This window comes from Spermophilus citellus (genome assembly GCF_964194105.1).
Source record: "Spermophilus citellus genome assembly, chromosome: 1".
Classification (NCBI taxonomy): Eukaryota; Metazoa; Chordata; class Mammalia; order Rodentia; family Sciuridae; genus Spermophilus; species Spermophilus citellus.
The window spans coordinates 141,629,946-141,648,809 of record NC_138182.1 but is presented as its reverse complement, the minus strand read 5'-3'; the positions used below and the strand labels follow the sequence as shown (position 1 = coordinate 141,648,809).

At 40.3% G+C, this 18,864-nt stretch overlaps 1 protein-coding gene across 1 annotated transcript in view; it reads right to left on the bottom strand.

Moving 5' to 3' along the window:
• SLC36A2 (solute carrier family 36 member 2) overlaps nt 1-18,617 on the bottom strand; it is a 33,457-nt gene extending 14,840 nt beyond the window's left edge. The window contains exons 1-7 of the mRNA XM_081300724.1: nt 18,356-18,617; nt 15,223-15,313; nt 14,577-14,665; nt 13,962-14,057; nt 11,439-11,523; nt 8,148-8,366; nt 6,624-6,722 (exon numbers count right to left, since the gene is read on the bottom strand). Of these exons, the coding sequence (XP_081156850.1) occupies nt 6,624-6,722; nt 8,148-8,366; nt 11,439-11,523; nt 13,962-14,057; nt 14,577-14,665; nt 15,223-15,313; nt 18,356-18,519 (843 nt within the window). The 5' untranslated portion in view covers nt 18,520-18,617. The remainder of the gene's footprint in view (nt 1-6,623; nt 6,723-8,147; nt 8,367-11,438; nt 11,524-13,961; nt 14,058-14,576; nt 14,666-15,222; nt 15,314-18,355) is intronic.
• Between the last annotated feature and the right edge of the window lie 247 nt (nt 18,618-18,864).

Here is an 18,864-nt window from a genome sequence, read left to right as displayed (position 1 = left end):
AGCTGGTGAGTGTACAGGAAAACACAGGAAGGAACTGGAGAAAAAGGTCCTCTGAAGCTGAAAATGAAGCCCTGGGCTGCACCTATGTGGAATTGATGTGAAGCATCAAGTGAAGGTTTAAGAACTGAATCACTATGTAGGCTACCATCTACAGGCTGGTCCTTGGGTGGCACAGAGCCAGAGTGGGGACAAATACCACTTCAAGAGCTTTGAAACTAATCTGATATTAGTACCGTAGCCCAGAGAAAGTGGGTCAGTCCTTCTGATTGGAATCTAATCAGGTTGACTGTTTGATAAAACTCAAAATCAACATTCTCAAGAGGATTTCAATGGGTTCCAGAGTTTCATAAAATAATATTCAAAATGTAAAGGACGAACTCAAAAACTCCTCAACATAAAAATAACCACAAAAATCTCAACAACTCCCCAGGGAAAAGACAAAAGATGCCAACCCTAAGATATCTCAAATGTTGGAAATATCAGACAAAAATTATAAAGCTATGTTCCACAAAGTGAGGGATGAGACTATTAAAGCAAATGGACAGGTATAAGGTCTCATTAAAGAAGTAGAAGCAATAGAAAAGAACCAACAGGAATGATCAAATCTGAACAACACAGAGAAAGAGGGGGTTTTTTGTTGTTGTTTTTTTAAGAGAGTCTCAGAAACCTGTGAATATATATCAAATGGTGTAATGATCAGATCAATGAAATCTCAGAAGAAGAAGAGAAAGAGATTGGTACAGAAAAAAAATTGAAAAAATAATGAAAACTTCTCAAATTTGGTAAAAGACATATATTTACAGATTCAAGAAATTAAGTGAGTATCAAACTGGACAAATTCAGAGAAAGCTATACCAGCTACAATACATCTTCCAAAAATCAAAGATAAAAAACAATTATGAAGCAACCAGAAAAAACTATATTATACAGGGAAACAATGACTCAAGCAACTGCAGACTTCTCACCTGAAACTATTGAGGGCAAAAGACAGGAAAACTTTATTTTCATATATATGAAAAAAGGCCTAGAATTATATATTGTGAAAAAGTATCCTTCAGGAATAAAAGCAATATAAAACCAATCTCAAACAACAGAAAGAGAAAGAAAATTGATTGCTAATAGACCTGCTCTAAAAGAAATGCTAATGGGAATTCTTCATGGCACAGGGAAACTTGGAATTTCAGTAATAAAGAGCAATAGAAATGTCAAATATCTGGAAAGACATCCTGTGTTCATGTTTTCTTCTGATCCATTTAAGGACTGTATATGACTATTGAAAGCAAACATGATAACATTGTCCAATAGTGTTTTAGTGAATTTAGATGTAATATACATGGCAATACAACATGGAGGAAAGTAAAGAAATATATATCATTGTAAGATTTCTACAGTTTATAAGCAGTGATAAAATATTAAAGAAAATTTTGAAAAATTACAGATTTGTGTTATAATTGCTGGAACAACTACTAAAAGCATTTTGAAAAGAGATATAGTCAAAAAGTCAGTAGATAAATTAAAGTGGAATACAAAAAATTATTCAAGTAACCCAAAAGGAGGTAAGAAAGAGAAAACAGAAGGAAAACAAAAGAAAGGGTGAAACAGAAAACACACAGTAAAATACAAACTTAAATTCAACCATAATTACCTTAATTGAAAATGATCCAACCATTCTAATAAAAGATAAAGATGATCAAAGTGAATTAAAAAACAAGAACTATATTCAGTCTCTAAAAAATCCACTTTAAATACAAGAAAAAAAGGACTGGACTTATAAGAAAAGAAACCTATAGACCAATATTCCTTATGAATACAGATATAAAGTTCCTCAATAAAATACTAGTAAACCAGGAAGGAGAGGTAAAATACTGAGGAATGATATTGACCAAATTATATTGTTATATTGTATGCATGTACAAATAGATAACAACAAATCCCACCATTATGTCAATCATAATGCACCAATAAAAATATGGAAAATAAAATAAAATACTAGTAAACTACATGGAGCAGCATACTAAAAGTATTATGTACCATGACCAAGTGAAATGTATCCCAGGAATGTAAGGGCAGTTCAATATATTAAATTAATTAAAGTAATATGTCATAGTAATAGAATGAAGAGGAGAAAAGCCATGATCACCTGAATGGATGCAAAAAAGAACTTGAAAGAAAATCAGCATTGTTTCAGAATAAAAGACTCATCAAACAAGGAATAGAAGGGATTTCATCAACCCCATAAAAAGCATCCAAGAGAAACCTACAGTTAACATCATATTGGATAAAAAACTAAGTGTTCCACCTAAGATCAGGAATAAGAAGGGGATGTTTGCTGTCATCACTTCTATATGGCATTGCACTAGAAACTCTAGCCCAGGCAATTAGACAAGAAAAAAATATCCAAATTCACACACACACAAACACACACAACTATTGTGTACTAAACAAGTTGCATGATACAAAAATCGTACAAAAGTCAGTTGTATTTTTGCACCCTAAATACTATGAACAATCTGGAAAGGAAATTAAAAAGACAAAACCACTTACAATAGCATTAAAAAAGTGCTTAGGGACATATTTAATTAAGGAGATGGAAAGATTTTTATATGCTAAGAACAATAAAATTTGTCTGAAGAAATTAAAGGAGACCTAAATAAATGGAAAGACATCCCATGTTTACCACTGCAAGTCTTAATGCTGCTAAGATGACATAAAGACTCAATAAAATCCCTGCTAAAATTCCAACTGCCTTTTGGCAGCAATGTACCTCAAAGTTGGAGGAATTTCAAAATTACTATAAAATCTATAGCATTCAAAATTGTGTGGTTTCAGTATAAGGACAGATATATAGGTCACTGGAATACAGTCAAGAGCTCAGAAATAAACCCATATGATCAATGATTTTTAAAAAGATTACCAAAATTTTTCAGTGAGGAAAGAATGCTATTTTCAACAAATTGTGATGAGACAACAGGATAACATATATAAAGAACAAAGTCACCACATACCTTATGAAAAATGAACTCCAAATAGATAAGAGAACTAAATACAAGCAGTAAAATTATAAGACTCTTAGAAGAAAACATTAGGGTAACTTTTCATGATCTTGGATTTGGCAATGTAAACTTGGATATGTTACCAAAAGCAAAAGCAAGAAAAAAAAACCAGATAAATCAGACTTCATCAAAATTAAAAACTTTTGTGAGTTAAAGATATTATTTTCAAAAGTGAAAAGATAACCCACAGAATAAGAAAAAAATTTGCTAACCATTTATGTGATAAGGATCCATAATTCAGAATATATTAAAGAACTCTTAAAAACTCAATGACAAAAAGACAATTCGAAGCATCATAAGGAACCCTATAAATAGGTACAAATTTGTTTTCATATATGTTAAAAATGAATTTAAATTTTACAAGATAACCCAACTGAAAATGGGCAAAGGACCTGAATAGACATATCTTCAAACAATATAAAGAAATATTCAGAAAGCACATAAAAAGATATTCAATGTCATTAATCATTAGGGAAATACAAAGCAAAACCACAATGAGCTACTGCTTCATACCTTCTAGAATGTACATAAAAAATAAATAAACAAAAACTCCAAACCAAATCAATACAACAACAACAAAAAAAAAATGTTAGCAAAGATATGGGGAAACTGGAACCCTTAATGCTTGTTGGTGGAATGAAAGTAAATGGCACAGCCACTGTGGAAAATGGCTCCTTGAACAGAATTGCCATATGACCCAGCTTTCTTACTCTGGGTGTTTACCCAAAATAACTGAAAACAGTTGCTCAGACAAAAATATATGCACGAATCCTCCTAGTACTATTGCTTACAATAGCTAGAAAATGGAATAAACCTCAAAGTCCATCAAAACAAATGGATAAACAAAATGCTTTAGATGCATACAATGGAAAATTATTAACCCATATAAATGTCTTAATTGCTGACACCAATGCTAACATGTATGGACCTTGAAAACATTGCTAAGTGGGAAACTGTGGGGAGCCACATCGAGGTACACCACCTTCTAGTCCTGATGCACCATTGGGATCTGAAAGATCACTGTAGTCTGGACTCGGTCTTTTCCCCTGCTTGAATAGCAAGGCCAGTCTTCTGAGTAGGCATACCCCTGGGGTTGAGCTACCCTCACCTATTCCTTTGTAATCCTACCCCTTTGCCCTGTTTGGGATAGAATGTTCCATGGAAGCTCCCTTTGTGTGTCCCCTTCTCTTGCTCTGCTTTTGGGTGTGGTCTTCCTAGATGTCAGTCAACCTGCTGACAGCAGACATCATGAAGCTAGACTCAACCCCCTGAAACCTGACCCATTGCCTCATTTGAATGGCTTCTCCCCAATAAAAGGGTTCAGTAAGTATGCTCTCTGGGGTCAGAGGAGCCATCATAGAACCCAAAGAAAAAGGTATCTCTGTCTCTTGTGTGATTATTTTGTGCAGGCAAGTTCACCTGGAGTGACCCTGAGTGTTTTAGTCGTGGAATGCGACAGGGAACCTACAAAAGGAAGCATACTCTATGATTCTATTTACATGAAATATCTGAACCGAGCAAAGGCACAGGGATAGAAAGCTGGCTTGCACCGGAAGAATGGAGAGAGTGAGTGCATACTGGGTCTCTTTTTTTTTTCCAGGTGATCAAAATGTTCTGGAATTAGTGGTTATGATTGTATAATATTGTGAAAGCTATCAGACTGCATTAAAATGATGAAATTTATGTTATGTAAGTTATCTCAATAAAAAAAAATTAAAAGGATGGAAAAAATATATAGCACATACACACTAATCAAAAGAAAGTTGAGGCATTCATACCACTAGTTTAAAAATGAAGCATCTGTTATCAGTACAACTTGTTATAGACACAACAGTGAATCAGTAAAGGAAGTTCAGAAACTGACCCATACACATGAACCAATCAATTTCATATAGAATGGAAAGCAACTCAAGACAGAGTCTCTTCCACAAATGATACAGAAACAAGGGGCAGCCTATTTTAAAAAATAAACTTCAACCTATTAACAACTTGAAAATTAACTCAAGAGCAGATCATACATCTAACTATACAATGAAAACTGTAAAGCATTTAGAAGAAAATATTTGTGAGCTTGGGTTAGGAAAAATATTTTTAGAGACAACACCCAAGATCCATAAAAGCAAAATTTTTATATATTTGACTTTATCAAAATTAAAAACTTTTGTTCCATAAAAGAGACTGAAAGGACAAGCTGCAGACTAGAAATGATATTTAAAAATTACATAATCAATTAAGGATTTGTGTTTGGAATGCCTGGAGAACTCTTAATAATAAGTAAACAACAGCTCAGTATAAAAATTTTTTACAAAAGATTTGAACAGATACTTCACCAAAAAAGGCATACAGATGCCAAATAAACACATAAAATGATGCTCAGAATCACTAGTCATTAGTAAATGCAAATTAAATCATAATCAGATACCACTACACAACTATCAGAATGGCAGAAATAAAAAATATAGCAGGGCTGGGAATAGTGGTAGTGTGTGTGCATGAGGTCCTGTGTTCAAGCCCCAGCCCTGAAAAAAAAAAAAATACTGACAATACATACAAGTGCTAGCACAGATACAGAACATAGAAAGCTCCTCAACTGTGTTGGAAATGAAAAATGGAACAGCCATTCTAACAACAGTTGGGCAACTTCTCAAGTTAAAGATATATTAATATGTGACCTAGAAAACCTACTCCTGGAGAAATAAAAACTTATATTCACACAAAAGCTTATCAGAGCATTATTCACAATTGCCATAAACTAGAAACAACGGAAACACTCTTCAACTGATAAGTAGATAAAAGGTGGTACTGCCCACACAGTGGCTGCTCTGTACCGACAGCCAGGAGTATGGATGGATATATGCATCACCATGGATGGGACATTAGGCTGGGTGGAAGAAACCAGTCTCAAGAGGTTACATACTGCATGATCCCATTTATATGACATTCTTCGAAAGGTAAAATAATCGAGGCAGTGAATGGAAGGTGGTATCAGAGTTAGTGGCATGGGGTGGGAGTTGATAAAAAGGGACAGTGAAGGGAGTTTTGTGTGTGAAAGAATTGTTCTGTGTTCTGATGTCAGACATCTATGACTCTGTGCATTTTTGAAAACTTGCTGGAATCTTGTACCTCTCAAGAGTGAATTTTGCTGTATGCAAATGAAAAAGTAAATTAAAAAATACATGAATAGCACTACCCTTCCTCAGATGTGGAAGTAGAGACTATAAAATAAGTCACTATAAATATACAGTTCTTTTCAGGAAACTCCTTTAAATTTAATCAAATCCTTTAAATTGTTTGCCACTATTAGTCTTGATTTTTGAAAGATTAGGAAACTTCTGTTGATAGGAAGAGAAATGTTTAGTAGACTTACTGAGACAAAAATAAGACTGTCACCTAACTGCCTGAATGTTGTAATCTGATTTTTTTTTTCCTGCTGCTCACAAGTCACCCAGATGAGGCCAGAGGTTATGCTCTCCCATGTGTATTTTCTATCAGGCCCCACACAATGGTCAACAGGGCACCAAAACCCAGAGCTCACAGAGCCAGGGAAAGATCACCCCATTCAAACCTTACCACACCGATGCTTTCAAACGAAAAAATGGCTGTTCCAAAGAAGAGAGGGTAGGTCTTCCAACTCGCCACCAGCGGCAGCCGGCTGGGGTCTGGAATTCCCTGTAGGAGAGAAATGCAAAGAGGTGTTTACGCTCAAGGCACATCTGAGCATTTTAAGAGAGAGAGGTACTCTGAGAGGAGACCTGAATTTTAAAACATTGAATGTCAGGAAGTTTAGAAAACTTCAAAAGGAATCAGGGCATGATCAAAACTGATTTTAATATTGCACAATACAAGAGAGCCAGAGGACAGAAACATGGGGGTGTCATTCAAGTCCTGAAGATTATCAAAGTATCTCATGGAGTTTGGTTCATCAGAAACCTCCCAGAGAAAATCTGACACATCACAGATTAGTGCCAACCTAAAGTTCTCAAGGACACCTTTGAATAATAGACAGTGGTCAAAGGTGTTGGATAGTACTGTTTCTATAGTTACAGAATATTCACAGGACCTCCAACTAGTAGTTAAATATGAGCAATAAATTACAGGGTAGGAGAGTATTTGGAGTAAATGTTTTATATATCCTGTGACTCAAAATATGGAAATAGCAGAACAATTTTTGTAATTGGATAATCTTAGGGACTGGAAGTGTGGTTCAGTGGTTAAGCACCTCTGAGTTTAATCCTTGTCACCAAAAACAACAACAACAAAAAAAATTGGACAATCATGGGAATTGTCCAAAGGTAAATCAGAAGTAGTTATCTCATTAGAAAATTTAATCTTTTAGACTTTATCAGTAACTCCTAAGGAATATGAGACTGATGTGTAGTCATTCTACAATATGAGTAATTTATTATTTTTACTAAATTCTATAGGCAATATCATTTTTATTTTCTCTTACAGCTTCCCAGAAAAACAACCATCTGAAAATTACTGGGTCTGCCAAAGGATTTCTGGGACTTAAATTTCAATGTAGTGTTTTCAACTATAAAAAACAAATAGGATAGGAAGTAAGGAAATTGATGGGAAAAATCAATATCCATAATTCAACAAGTGTCAAAGACAGTCATTAACATCATAATAGATCTGCTTATTTTTTGGACACTTTTATAGCTTTGTGACTAAATATTAAACTTTTTTCTCCAGTGTTCCCTAGGGAGTAATTTTAGGTGCCTGGAATTTTAGCCCAGAGGCTATAAAACTATGGTAGAAGCACCTGTTTTTCATCTGCCTTTTGCTACCCAATCATAGGAATGGTCTGTAGTTTAGCAATCAAGATGTTTTCCTTACCAAGTAAGTATAATTTTTTTTTACAAGCCAGAAGTTGACATAAAAACAGTTGTTCGGAGAAACATGAATGAGAAGATTTGGGATAGCACAGAGACATGGTTGTGGAAAAAATGTTACAACAAGGGGGGGTCCCAGGTTGAAGAGTGAGAAACACACTTACCCCACCCCCGGGGTAGGCCCTAGATCTCCAGAGCTTAGTCTATCATTGATACAAAGGCCCTAAATCACAGGCATTGGCACGTGGCACACACTAACCTGGGCAATGTACTGGGCAATGATAATCAAGCTGACCAGCATGCTAATGTTGGCCAACATGGAGAAGATGGTCAGGATCCGGAGGTTCCTGATGAAGACCAGCAGCACCAGGACAGGCAGGAAGGAAAGCATGTAGAGTCTCGAATCCATGGTGGGCATCGGGATCACTGTCTCGTTGTTATAGCAGTTGTTGGTTGTGCTGTTAACAGCTTCCACTACCTAAGGAAGGAATGGGGAAAAGAGGAGAAAATAAATCTTTGGACCACACCATTAGTTCAGTGCTTTGACCACAATGAAACTCCCTCACAAAGATGTGGAGTGTCTCCGAGAGTTTGGTTGAATTTAAAGCTTCTAATTCTAAATTCTCTGTATCATACTTCCTTCAAGGAGGCTATACAAGTAACTTAAAAATTTTTAAATAACAAATAACTGGATTTATAGAGGTATTTCTTGGCTCTTGGCAGCCCAGCACCCATTCCTCCTGTTAACTTATTTGTGGTGAGTTCTCTCCTGCCGTTGAAGGCAGCCTTTGAGGACCATAAATCACAGTTGCATGGTAGAGCTAGGAGACTGGTCTTTGACTCAAGCTAGGGCGTTCAGATTCTCTCCCAGGAATCCAAAGCTAAATCTTAATCCAGTTACCTAAGAACAGAATGGGTAAAAATTAACTCTGATAGTGGATCCCTGTGGAGACTGCTTATTAGTTCTGCTATCTACTCTCTCCTAGCTGCTCTGATTTCTGTTCTTTTCTTAGATCTGTGTTTTAACCTTCTCTGTCATTTCATAAATTAGCTGATATCCTTCCACTAAACTAATTTCTGCTTAAATTTCCCCAGAATCTCTTTTTGGCTTATAACCAAAAAGACTCATCACTTACTATTTTTTTAACTAACCCATAAACTTACTGTCTCCTAATTGGACCAATACTTACAATTGGACTAATATTGGAGACTGAACCCGGGGGTACTCTACCATTGAGCTATATCCTCAGCCCTTTTTTAAATTTTTTATTTTGAGATAGGGTCTCACTAAGTTGCTGAGGCTGGTCTTGAAATTGTGATCCTTCTGCCTCAGCCTCCTGAATCACTGGGATTACAGGCGTGTGCCAACACACCCAGCCAACACTAGCATTTTGAATGTGAGAACTCTTCCTTGTGTGGATGAACTATTGATTGTAGAACATTTAACATGCCTGAACCCCACCTAATGAAAGCTACTATTATCCTCCAACCATTGTAACAAACAAGAAACACCATCTCCCACAGTACATGTGTGTAGTATATATACCTTCCTAATAAAGTCAGGGATTAGAATTAGGTTTAGAATTAACATGACCTATGTGAAGCAAACGATACAATACAATTGTGCCAACAGTAGAATTCACTGTGGAACCCTTGGAAATCAGAGTTAAACAAGAAAAAAAAATTAAGTTCAGTACTCATGGAGAGTCATGATAACACCTTGCAATACATTCCTCTATACGTTTTATAGGAAATCTCATAAATTAATTGTGTGATACACATCTTTTTTATTTTATAAGATGTCAATCACAATAAATTCTTTTACTTGGAGATTCTCATTGCACTGAAGTACACACTGTGGATTCATAAATGTGAATCATTAAATTTTATTTGTTTGCTTTTAAAAAATGATTCCTCACTACAGTAGGAAAAACACCTGGAAGATTAACCTGGCATTCAAGGCCCTTTATTAATGGGTCAACCTTCAAGACTCTTCCTCTCCCATGACTGACACTTTCTTTTAAAAACAATTTTACTGCTTCTTCTGAGCAAGCCCCCTATATCCTGCCTCTAGGTTTTTACTCATCCCTTCTTCCACCTTGGCTGTCCCCACTTGTGCTCCCTGCTGCCCCTGAATGCTCAGCTCTGATGCACCCCCATGGAGCTAGCCTTCCCTGATCCTATGATCCCTGCATATAGCTCACAATGAAGCTTCTTGACCTCAGGATATTGTTAGTAGTATGCTGACCTGGCACTAAAATATCATACTGACATTTGTTTTATATTTTAGAACACACCCCACTTTCCTGTAAATTTGAGACAGTTCTTGCCTTCCTAATAAAGCAGCTGATTAATAAATGCAGATAATAAAGGTCTGCAGAAATCCTATTGCTTTCTGAAAAGCCATCTGGAAATGTGTTTTAGGAGATTTCAAAACAACTCTTAGACTAAGTAATATATTTATTTATTTTTTTTTTCAGTACTGGGGATTGAACCTAGGACCTTGTACAGGTTAGGCAAGCACTCTACCACTGAGCTATATCCCCAGCCCTTTCTATTTTATTATAAGGCAGGGTGTCACTAAGTTGCTCAGGATGGCCTTGAACATGAGGTCCTCCTTCCTTAGCATCCTGAGTAGCTGGGATTACAGGAGTGAGCCACCATGCTCAGTTCTATAACTATAATGAAATAAGTGAGATAATTAACTTTTATTATAGTGATGGAAAGGTTTATTTTGCTACACAGTTGTGGAGGTTCCAGTCCATAGTAAATTAGCCCCGTTGCTTGGGCCTATAGCAAGACAATCACTGGAGCACACGGCAGAGAAACAATCATAGTGTTTACTTTGATAAGGTCAAGGAAAGAAATAAATGATGGAAATCATGTAAAAATTCCAGCAATGTATCTAATGCTTGATAAAAGCTAACTAAATGCTTACTGGGGTTTTTTCTCCCTTCTAACTTTTTCATATTTCTAAGTTTCTGGTGTTACTATAATAAACAGAAAAAGAGGTCTAAAGAACAGTTTTAGTTTTTTTTTTTTTTAAGTGCATTGATTAACTTATTGTTACCCATACTATTTTGCTCCAATTGTTGCAAGATAACATCTGGGTTAGATCAGAAGGACTTCTTGGGAAAAATAACCATTAACCATAGATCAAGTAGCTAACAGTATATAAAGATATCCCAAGCAAGATCAGGTATTCCACCAGACATGATCCAAATCAACTTGAGAAGCGTTCAGTATGATTAAACTCCAAGGTAGAAGAATTGACAAATTCCAAGGGTTTTTCCAGCTCAGCATCTTAGAAACTAACCTTGAGGACAGGTCCAAGGTATAGGGCAAAGGGTATTGTGGCAAAGGTCATCACACAGAAATCTGCAGATTTGTGAAGGGGGGGGAAGTCCAGGTTCTTGGATAATACCTAGATTCACTTCCTGTGTTGTATTGATAAGACACTGGGACTCAGAGGAACGCATTTGTTAAACAACTAGCAGAAAAGCCTCCTCTTCCACATCTCTCCTCTTCCACCTTCCCTAGAAGTTTGTACCTGTTTTAAATTCTCAGCCAGAAATACGATGTACACGCAACAGAAGCCCAGCTGGGTGATAATCAGGAAGAAGCTCACTATATGCCTAGAAGAGAGGAGAGGATACAGGGGCTTGTTATCATAAAACTTTGCAGTTCCATTTCTTGCCATTCTGTCCCCTGTCCCCAGGGGTTGGTGGTCCTATAATAGCACCCTTGGTCCTTCTACCACAATCAACAACGAGGCAGTAAAAAGTGATGTAACAATAGTTCTTTGTGAAAAGTGGTTTTCTAATACCCTCACACTCTCAGCACAGGGAGCAGTAAAATTCTTCCTGGTTATGAGCCTCTCCACCCTGCCACCCTGGCCAGGCTCTGCGACATTCCTCACCCCACTGTTATTATTGATGTGGGACAACAGTAAACACAATGTTTTTTATTAGCTACCATTAACATTTAACATATTTTTTTTCCTACCATGGGCCAGACTCAATGGAAGGTACCAAAGAGGTGCAGAAAAACAACATAGGGTCCCTTCCTCGGGTGGTACATAGGCTAAAGGGTGCTATGGACACAAGTTAATATCATAATACAAGACTAAGGACCATGGTAAAAAGGACACTTTATCCAAACTATGGGCAGCCAGAAAACCTTCTTAGGAAAAAAACAATATATGAGCAAGAGTCCCTTAGGAAGGTGGAAAAAAAGAGAGAGAGGAGGAAAAGAAGGAAAGAAGAAAGAGAACAGCCACCGGAAGTAGAGGGAGATGAGGAGGGAGAGGTAGAGCAGGAGGAAGACAAGAAATGAGGAGAGGGCATTTCAGCAGAGGGAGCAGGCAGATTCACTAGCTTCCTTGTGCAAAGGGCCCTGGAGGGGCAGGATTGGATGGAGAGACTGGGTAGGAAATTCTTTCATAGGTGGAGGTGAAAGAAGGCAGCAGCCTGAACAAAGACATGTCCACTAGCATTAGAGAATTAGAGCATTTGAAAAGATACCAGGAAGCCAGAGCTTCTAGAACTTGGTGATCACCGACTTCTGGGGATGAGGGAGAAAATGACATTAGGGTGCTCTGCAGACTTTTGACTTGGATGGCAAAATGAATGCAGAAACTCAGAACAAGTTTTAGGATAAAGGGAAGAAACTTTTAATGACACATTCGGTCTCTGAATTGTTGCGCTTGAGGTTCTGGAACTGTTCAGTTGTAGATAACGGATAAGACCTTAGGGAGGCAGACCCTTGTCGGAAAGTTCACAGGGTGAGAAGAGGAGAAGGCACACGTCTGCAAACAAAGATGAAGGAATAGATTTAGTCCCAAGTACCAGAGGACAAAGGGTGTCGACTCATGTGTGTCACTCCTGAGAGCTAAAAGGTGGACTTATAGAGAAGAGTTAGCTCAACAAGAATCCTTAGCGCCTTAGTCTTTTTCTCTCTCTTCATTTTATATCCTCTCCCTAAGAGACCTCTTCTGCCCCCAGCTTCATGGCTGATGACTTTAATTTTGTCTCTCCTGTGTGAAGATCAGATCAGATCTGTATAGACCCATTGGACAGTTCTACCTGTCTCTCAGGCACCTCAAACCCAGCTTGTCCAAAATACAAGTCATCAGAAGTCTCCCTTCTCTCTCAATCCCAGGAGGCGATGCATGATCAACTTTCTTCATCACCATCGCCACCAGCTTGGTGCAGCCACATTGCCACTCATTGGGACTTTATCAACAGCCTCTTTGGGAGTCTGTCTACTCTTGTTCCCTTTGACCTGCCTTCCTCACAGAAGCCAGACAGTACTTCAAACAGTGCAAAAATGACCACTTCCCTGGTTCAGCCCCTTTGCCTTTACAAAAAGAGCAAAACTGCAAAAGGGTCTGAAATGTGCAACTTGATTGAGCACCTTGCTCCTTCTTCTGTTTGACCTCCCTGATTCTCTCACCTCAAGCTACCTGGTCTTTTTGGACCTTAAAACTGATGCCTACACCCTCCTGCTTCTGAGTCTTCACACCTGCTCTTCCTTCTTCCTGGAAGGTCGTCAGGCCTCTGCCTACTTCCCCTGAGAAATTCCTTATCTTTTAGGACTGCCTTCACCAGGACTCCACTCAACTGTTCCAGCCTAGGAAGCCCCCCACCTGATCTACACACACCCCCTTATTTGCTAGCTGGTAACTAGTACTTCTTTCCATTATCATATTTATCCCAGTAGATAGGCTCTCTAGTCTCTGCCTTTTTCACTGGACTCTGAGTTCTGCAGGGAAAAGCCTTCTTGTTTGCCTTGTTCCTCATGGTATTTCTTTCCAGGGTCCACAAAGTAGGAACAACAGGATAATATGTAGCTTAATAAAAGAGTGAATAATATTAGACTTGCATAAAAAAGGAATGAGTACCCTATCACTGGAGGTATGCAGGGAGTGAGATCTGGGATCTGATCAATGAACTCTTTCCCTGTGACATTCTGTCCCACATGAACCACCTTTCCAGGGAAGAAGGTACCCCTAAGAGCAGCATCTTCTCCTCCTGTATCCTACATTACAGAAGACGAAGCAAAAGCAAGATACCTTCCCCAGTGGGCGTGAGTTTGGAGCCAGGTGCTAGGGCTGGCTTCTAGTCCATGCATCACGGTATCCCCATAGTCCATAAAAGGCTTGTTGAACCTGAGGAGAGAACACAAGCATGGATGGTTTAACCTAAGATCACATACTCACCCATCAGGAGATGTGGAGCAAGACAGAACACATCAAGAGGGTATAGAGAATACTGGGGTGGGGATCTAAATTCTAATTCATGCTTTGACACCTGGCAGTAATTCTGTGTTGGCTTGTTTTCCTTTCCTGTCAAATAAGGCTGTTACTATATAGCAAGCATAATAATAAAGACTTTGTGTGGGTACGGTAGTTTCCATGCCCATGTATCCCACTGGATCCTCATGACAATTCTCCAAGGCAAGGTTAGGCAAGGATTGTTTATATCCAGTTTGCAGGTGATCCAACCACATAAACACAATGGCCTGAGATCATCTAACTGACTCTATGGCAGAATCTCATTCAGGTCCCTGCCCCTAAATGCTCCTCTTTTTTTTTTTTTTTTTTTTTTGGCCACATTGGGAAAAAAAATTAAGAAATAAACTCTTACTTCTTATGTGTAGGATGTTTCTGGGATGCTGTTTTTCTCACCTGTGACAGAAGCGCCGGGCACACCTGACCAAGATGTGCATACAGTGGCAGGCAATGAAGCCCATCACCAGTAAACTGAGCAGACCCATCTGGAGGAAGGGGTGACAAAGAGCAGAGCAAGAGAGAGAATTTATGAAGGACACTGTTAGCAGCAATTGGGAGTTTAAGAACCAAGAAGAACTTCCTAGCAAACTGGTTTGCAAGCCTTTTTTAGCATTAACAGCTGTTCTTTCAAATACAGTCTCAAGTGGTCGCCCAATAAAGTTCATAAAGCCTTTCCACTGGGATATTGCAGGAAGTAGGGAAACCAGAATCATGACCACATGTCCCCTTGGTGGCCTCTGAGGCATCTCTAAGGAGACGTAGGCTCCACAGAGCACAGTTGAAAAACCAGTCCATAGTTCAACCTGTGTTGTTCTATGGGGGAGGAAACTGAGGCCCAGGGAGTGGACAAATGACTTGCCAAGGACACTAAAGTCTGTGGCAGTGCCAGAGCTCAGGCCTGAACTAGACATCTGGATGCTAAGTCTGCACCAAGCCACCTCCCAGAAGGCTGCTCACCTGAGGCTGTTGTTAATGGTGAGTGCCTCTCTCCTCCCATCCTACAACCTGGCCATATGGTCCCACCCGTGGCTTTCTCTCTTACCAGGATGCCAGCATTCTTCACAGCCAGGGGTAGTCCCAGGATCCCTGTGCCCATGTTGCCTTTCAACACATGAACCAAGGTCTGGAACCCTCTAAAGGAGAGGAAGGAGACATGAGGATGGGTATGGAGGGCAGGAAACCAGCAGTCACTCCCTCACGGCACGCCAACCAACACCTGAGTTAAGCTGGGCTGGTAGCCTCCCGGCCATCTCTCAGGTCATGGATCCTTGCCTGGCATGTCTGAGTCTCCTACCCCAGTTTTCCCAGAACTGTCTCAGTTTTAGCAGCTCACTGAATGCCATTACAACACATGTTATATGAGACACTATGAGAAGTACTTTATCTGTATTTATCTCATTTAATCATCTTGTCAAGACTATAAAATAGGTACTGCTATTACCTTTAGTTTGCAGGAGGGGAAACTGAGGCAGAGATTTTTTAAAAATGTCTTGTCCAAGGATATATTGAGGAGCTAGTGTTAAAACCCAGGACTACCTCAGAGTCCCTGTTCTTTACTCTCACTTTGGCTGAGCGGCCTCCCAGACAGAAGGCCAGACAGAGGGTAAAGAAGTGACAGCCTGAGAGCCATTTCCTCTCTGAGGAACTGAGGCCATAAAATAGTGGTAAAGATAGGACTGAACTCCAAGAAAAGAGAAAAAGGCAGGAAGGAAAAAGAAATCATGGTGATGTCTCAATAAATATGTCAAATGACTTGGGTCATTTGAGGATTGATCTCCGGAGGGTTTTTTTTTTCTCTCTGCCCAGGGCATTAAGGCTGGAAAATGTCATGCCCCCAACTCCCCTAAAAACAAAAACAAAACAGAAAAAAACTCCCACTCTTTAAGACAGAGATCTAAAGGTCGGTCCAGAGGACAAGGTCTGAACCAGCAGGGAAAAAAATTCTAGGCAGGTGCCCTCTCTCCTGAAGAATCACGTAACAAACCTACTTCTATACCTCTTTACACTGGACCTGGTGAAATCAGGATGAGTACTGGGTTATATCGATAACCTTAGGAACCTTGGAAATTCCCCAGAAAAGCCTTCCAGCCAGGAGAAGCCCTTAAAAGCAGCAGAGGGATTCTGGAAGGAGCCTGGTCTCTGGAATTGGACAAACCAGGGATTAAAACTCAAGGCCACCACTTAACCTGCTACATCATCTTGAGCAACGTGTTCAACTTTGCTAAGCTTCTGCAAATGTTAGGAGTAATGGTATCTTGAAAGAAGTTCCCCACACACCCCTGTCTCTACGTTAAACTCCTAAATCCTTTAGCTTCCCAAGAATCTGCCCTTGATTTGTCAAGGGTTAATGAGAACAATTGGAGGAGAAAGGGGGTGGAGAGTCTCTGCGTGCCTTTCCCTCTCCCTGTGGGTGTCCACATCGCTGACTGAGCACTATTCCCTGTGGCCCCCAGTGATGGGCTTGTTTTGCAACCGGGAAAGGGTCAACAGGTCACTTAGGAAATTTCTAACTAAAGGACTTAGGAAAGCAGAATTTAGCTTTCAGCCATTCAGCCAACTTACAAACAGTGCAAAGCCCTATACTGGGAGCCCAAACTCTAGCCCTGGGTTCTAGCCTTGACTCCTTTGATGACCTTGGACCACCATCATAGTCACAGAAACTAGCAAGCCTTTAGGACCCTGCACTTGGGGGCTTTATGCTCATGTCATCTGTGTGGCAGGTACAGACGATCATTTCACAGACAAGAGACGGGGCAGAGAAGTTCTGTCACTTGCTCAAGCTGGGAAGCAGCAAAGTGGGACTTCAAACCCAAGGGGCCAGCCCATAAGTGTCACGCTTACTCAGCCTGTTAGATCGCTTCTCTCCGAGCCAAAAGGTCCCCTCTGGCTCTCACTTGCTTTATTCCTTTGATTCTTTTTTCCCCATATTTTTATTGGTATATTATAATTATGCATAGTAGTGGGATTTGTGTTACATATTCAAACACGCACACAATACAGCGATATAATTTGGTCAATATTGTTATCTTGTATTTCCCCTATGCTTCCCTTCCTGCCTCTTCCTGGCCCTCTTCCTCTGTCCTTTGATTCTTAAGTCACTAAAACTGCCACCAGAGTTCAGGACACAGAGTCAGTTGGTTCCCCCAGGGCCCTTGATTGAGAAATATCCCTGCTCTGCAGTGGTAACCCCAGGGCCTGAACATTTTATCCTTAGGATCACTAATACCAAGCAACCCCCAGGACTGGCTCTAAAATAACTGAACCACGCCAGCGCCAGTCATAGGTCCATTCCTGAACTGCCCTGCAGGGTAGCTGCGGAGAGAGGCTTTTTCTCTCCATTATAGTAACTTCTTCCTCTCTGTTGCACACCCCCATCCTCCTCATTCATAGTTTCCAGGGACATTGTCCTTCAATTCAGACTGACACCTGTTCACCCCAGCTTTGCATGTAAAAAAACCTAGAATGAACTCTGACTGTCCATCCACTGCTCCCCCTAGGACCCCAATGGTGTCCAGACTTTTTTCTTAAAGCAGCAGGAGCTCTCCACCACCTACCCCTGCACTTCCCTAAGTGAACTGGCTAGACTGATTTGTTGTGGGGTCAGGTGTGAAAGCGGGGAGCTGGAACCCCGTAGCATGGCTTCCCTCTGTGTCAAGTTCTGAAAGCCTGTGAATATTGCCCCCCACCCCTGTCTCCTCACCCCTAGGGAAGAAAGGAGCATCTGCCACACATGTTGGGTTTGGTGTCCTCGCTGCAATTCCAGTGGAAGAAGAGGCCAGGCTTACCACAGGAAGGAAGCAATGCTTAGTTCTCCGTGAGGCCATTATGGTTTTAAGCTCAGGTTTCACCTTCTCTCCTCCAAGAAGTTAGTGATCTCGCCTCCCTCATTAACCAAAAATTGACAGTAAAACCAGCCCCTATCCTAATGGCTTAATGACTTACTTCATGGGTGGCCTGGGCTACCTGGGCCTTCATTCCCCATGAATATCCCTAAGGGCTTTTCTGACTCCACTCCTTCCCCTTTAAGCTCTCATCTGACAAAGCCTCTAACAGTCTTGGTTCTCCCATCTGCACAATGGGTTGAAGGTCAGACACACCCACCTCCAGGTTTTTAACCAATGTTCAAGCTTCCAGGCTGGATAGCAGAAATGTGGCTGACAGAAAACAGCACTCACGTTATGCCCTTGGTCTTGTCCAAATCCGTGGATTCTGAAGAGTTTACATCCAAGAAACCGGAGTCCCTGTTCTGCAGGTTCTTGGTACTTTGGGGAGATGACCTAAGGTCCAAATTGAGGGAAACAGCTCCCTGGAGGTCCCTGACATTCTTTGCCACAGCCATGACTGCTTCAGAAAGGGAGAGCTCAGGCTGACAAGGAGGTTTACGTTGGAAGGAGTCAAATGGGAAGGTGTCTGGTGCAGGTGCAAGACCCAGCTCAGTGGCTGTGCCTTGGCGCGCTCTGCTGAGCTGGAGCGAGGCCCCGCCCACCTTCCCCAGAGAGGTGCCTCCTCCTCCCGCCTGAAGAAGCCGGCGGAGGAGGAGCCACACCCCCGAGGAGTAAGAAAGGAGGGATTGGAAAGGGAGTAGGGTCAGGATCGCTGGTTGGTGTTACCCCATAACTGTAATGGGAACAACCACTACAGTGATTTCCAAAACCTGCGCTTAACTAGGTATTAAAACTTTACC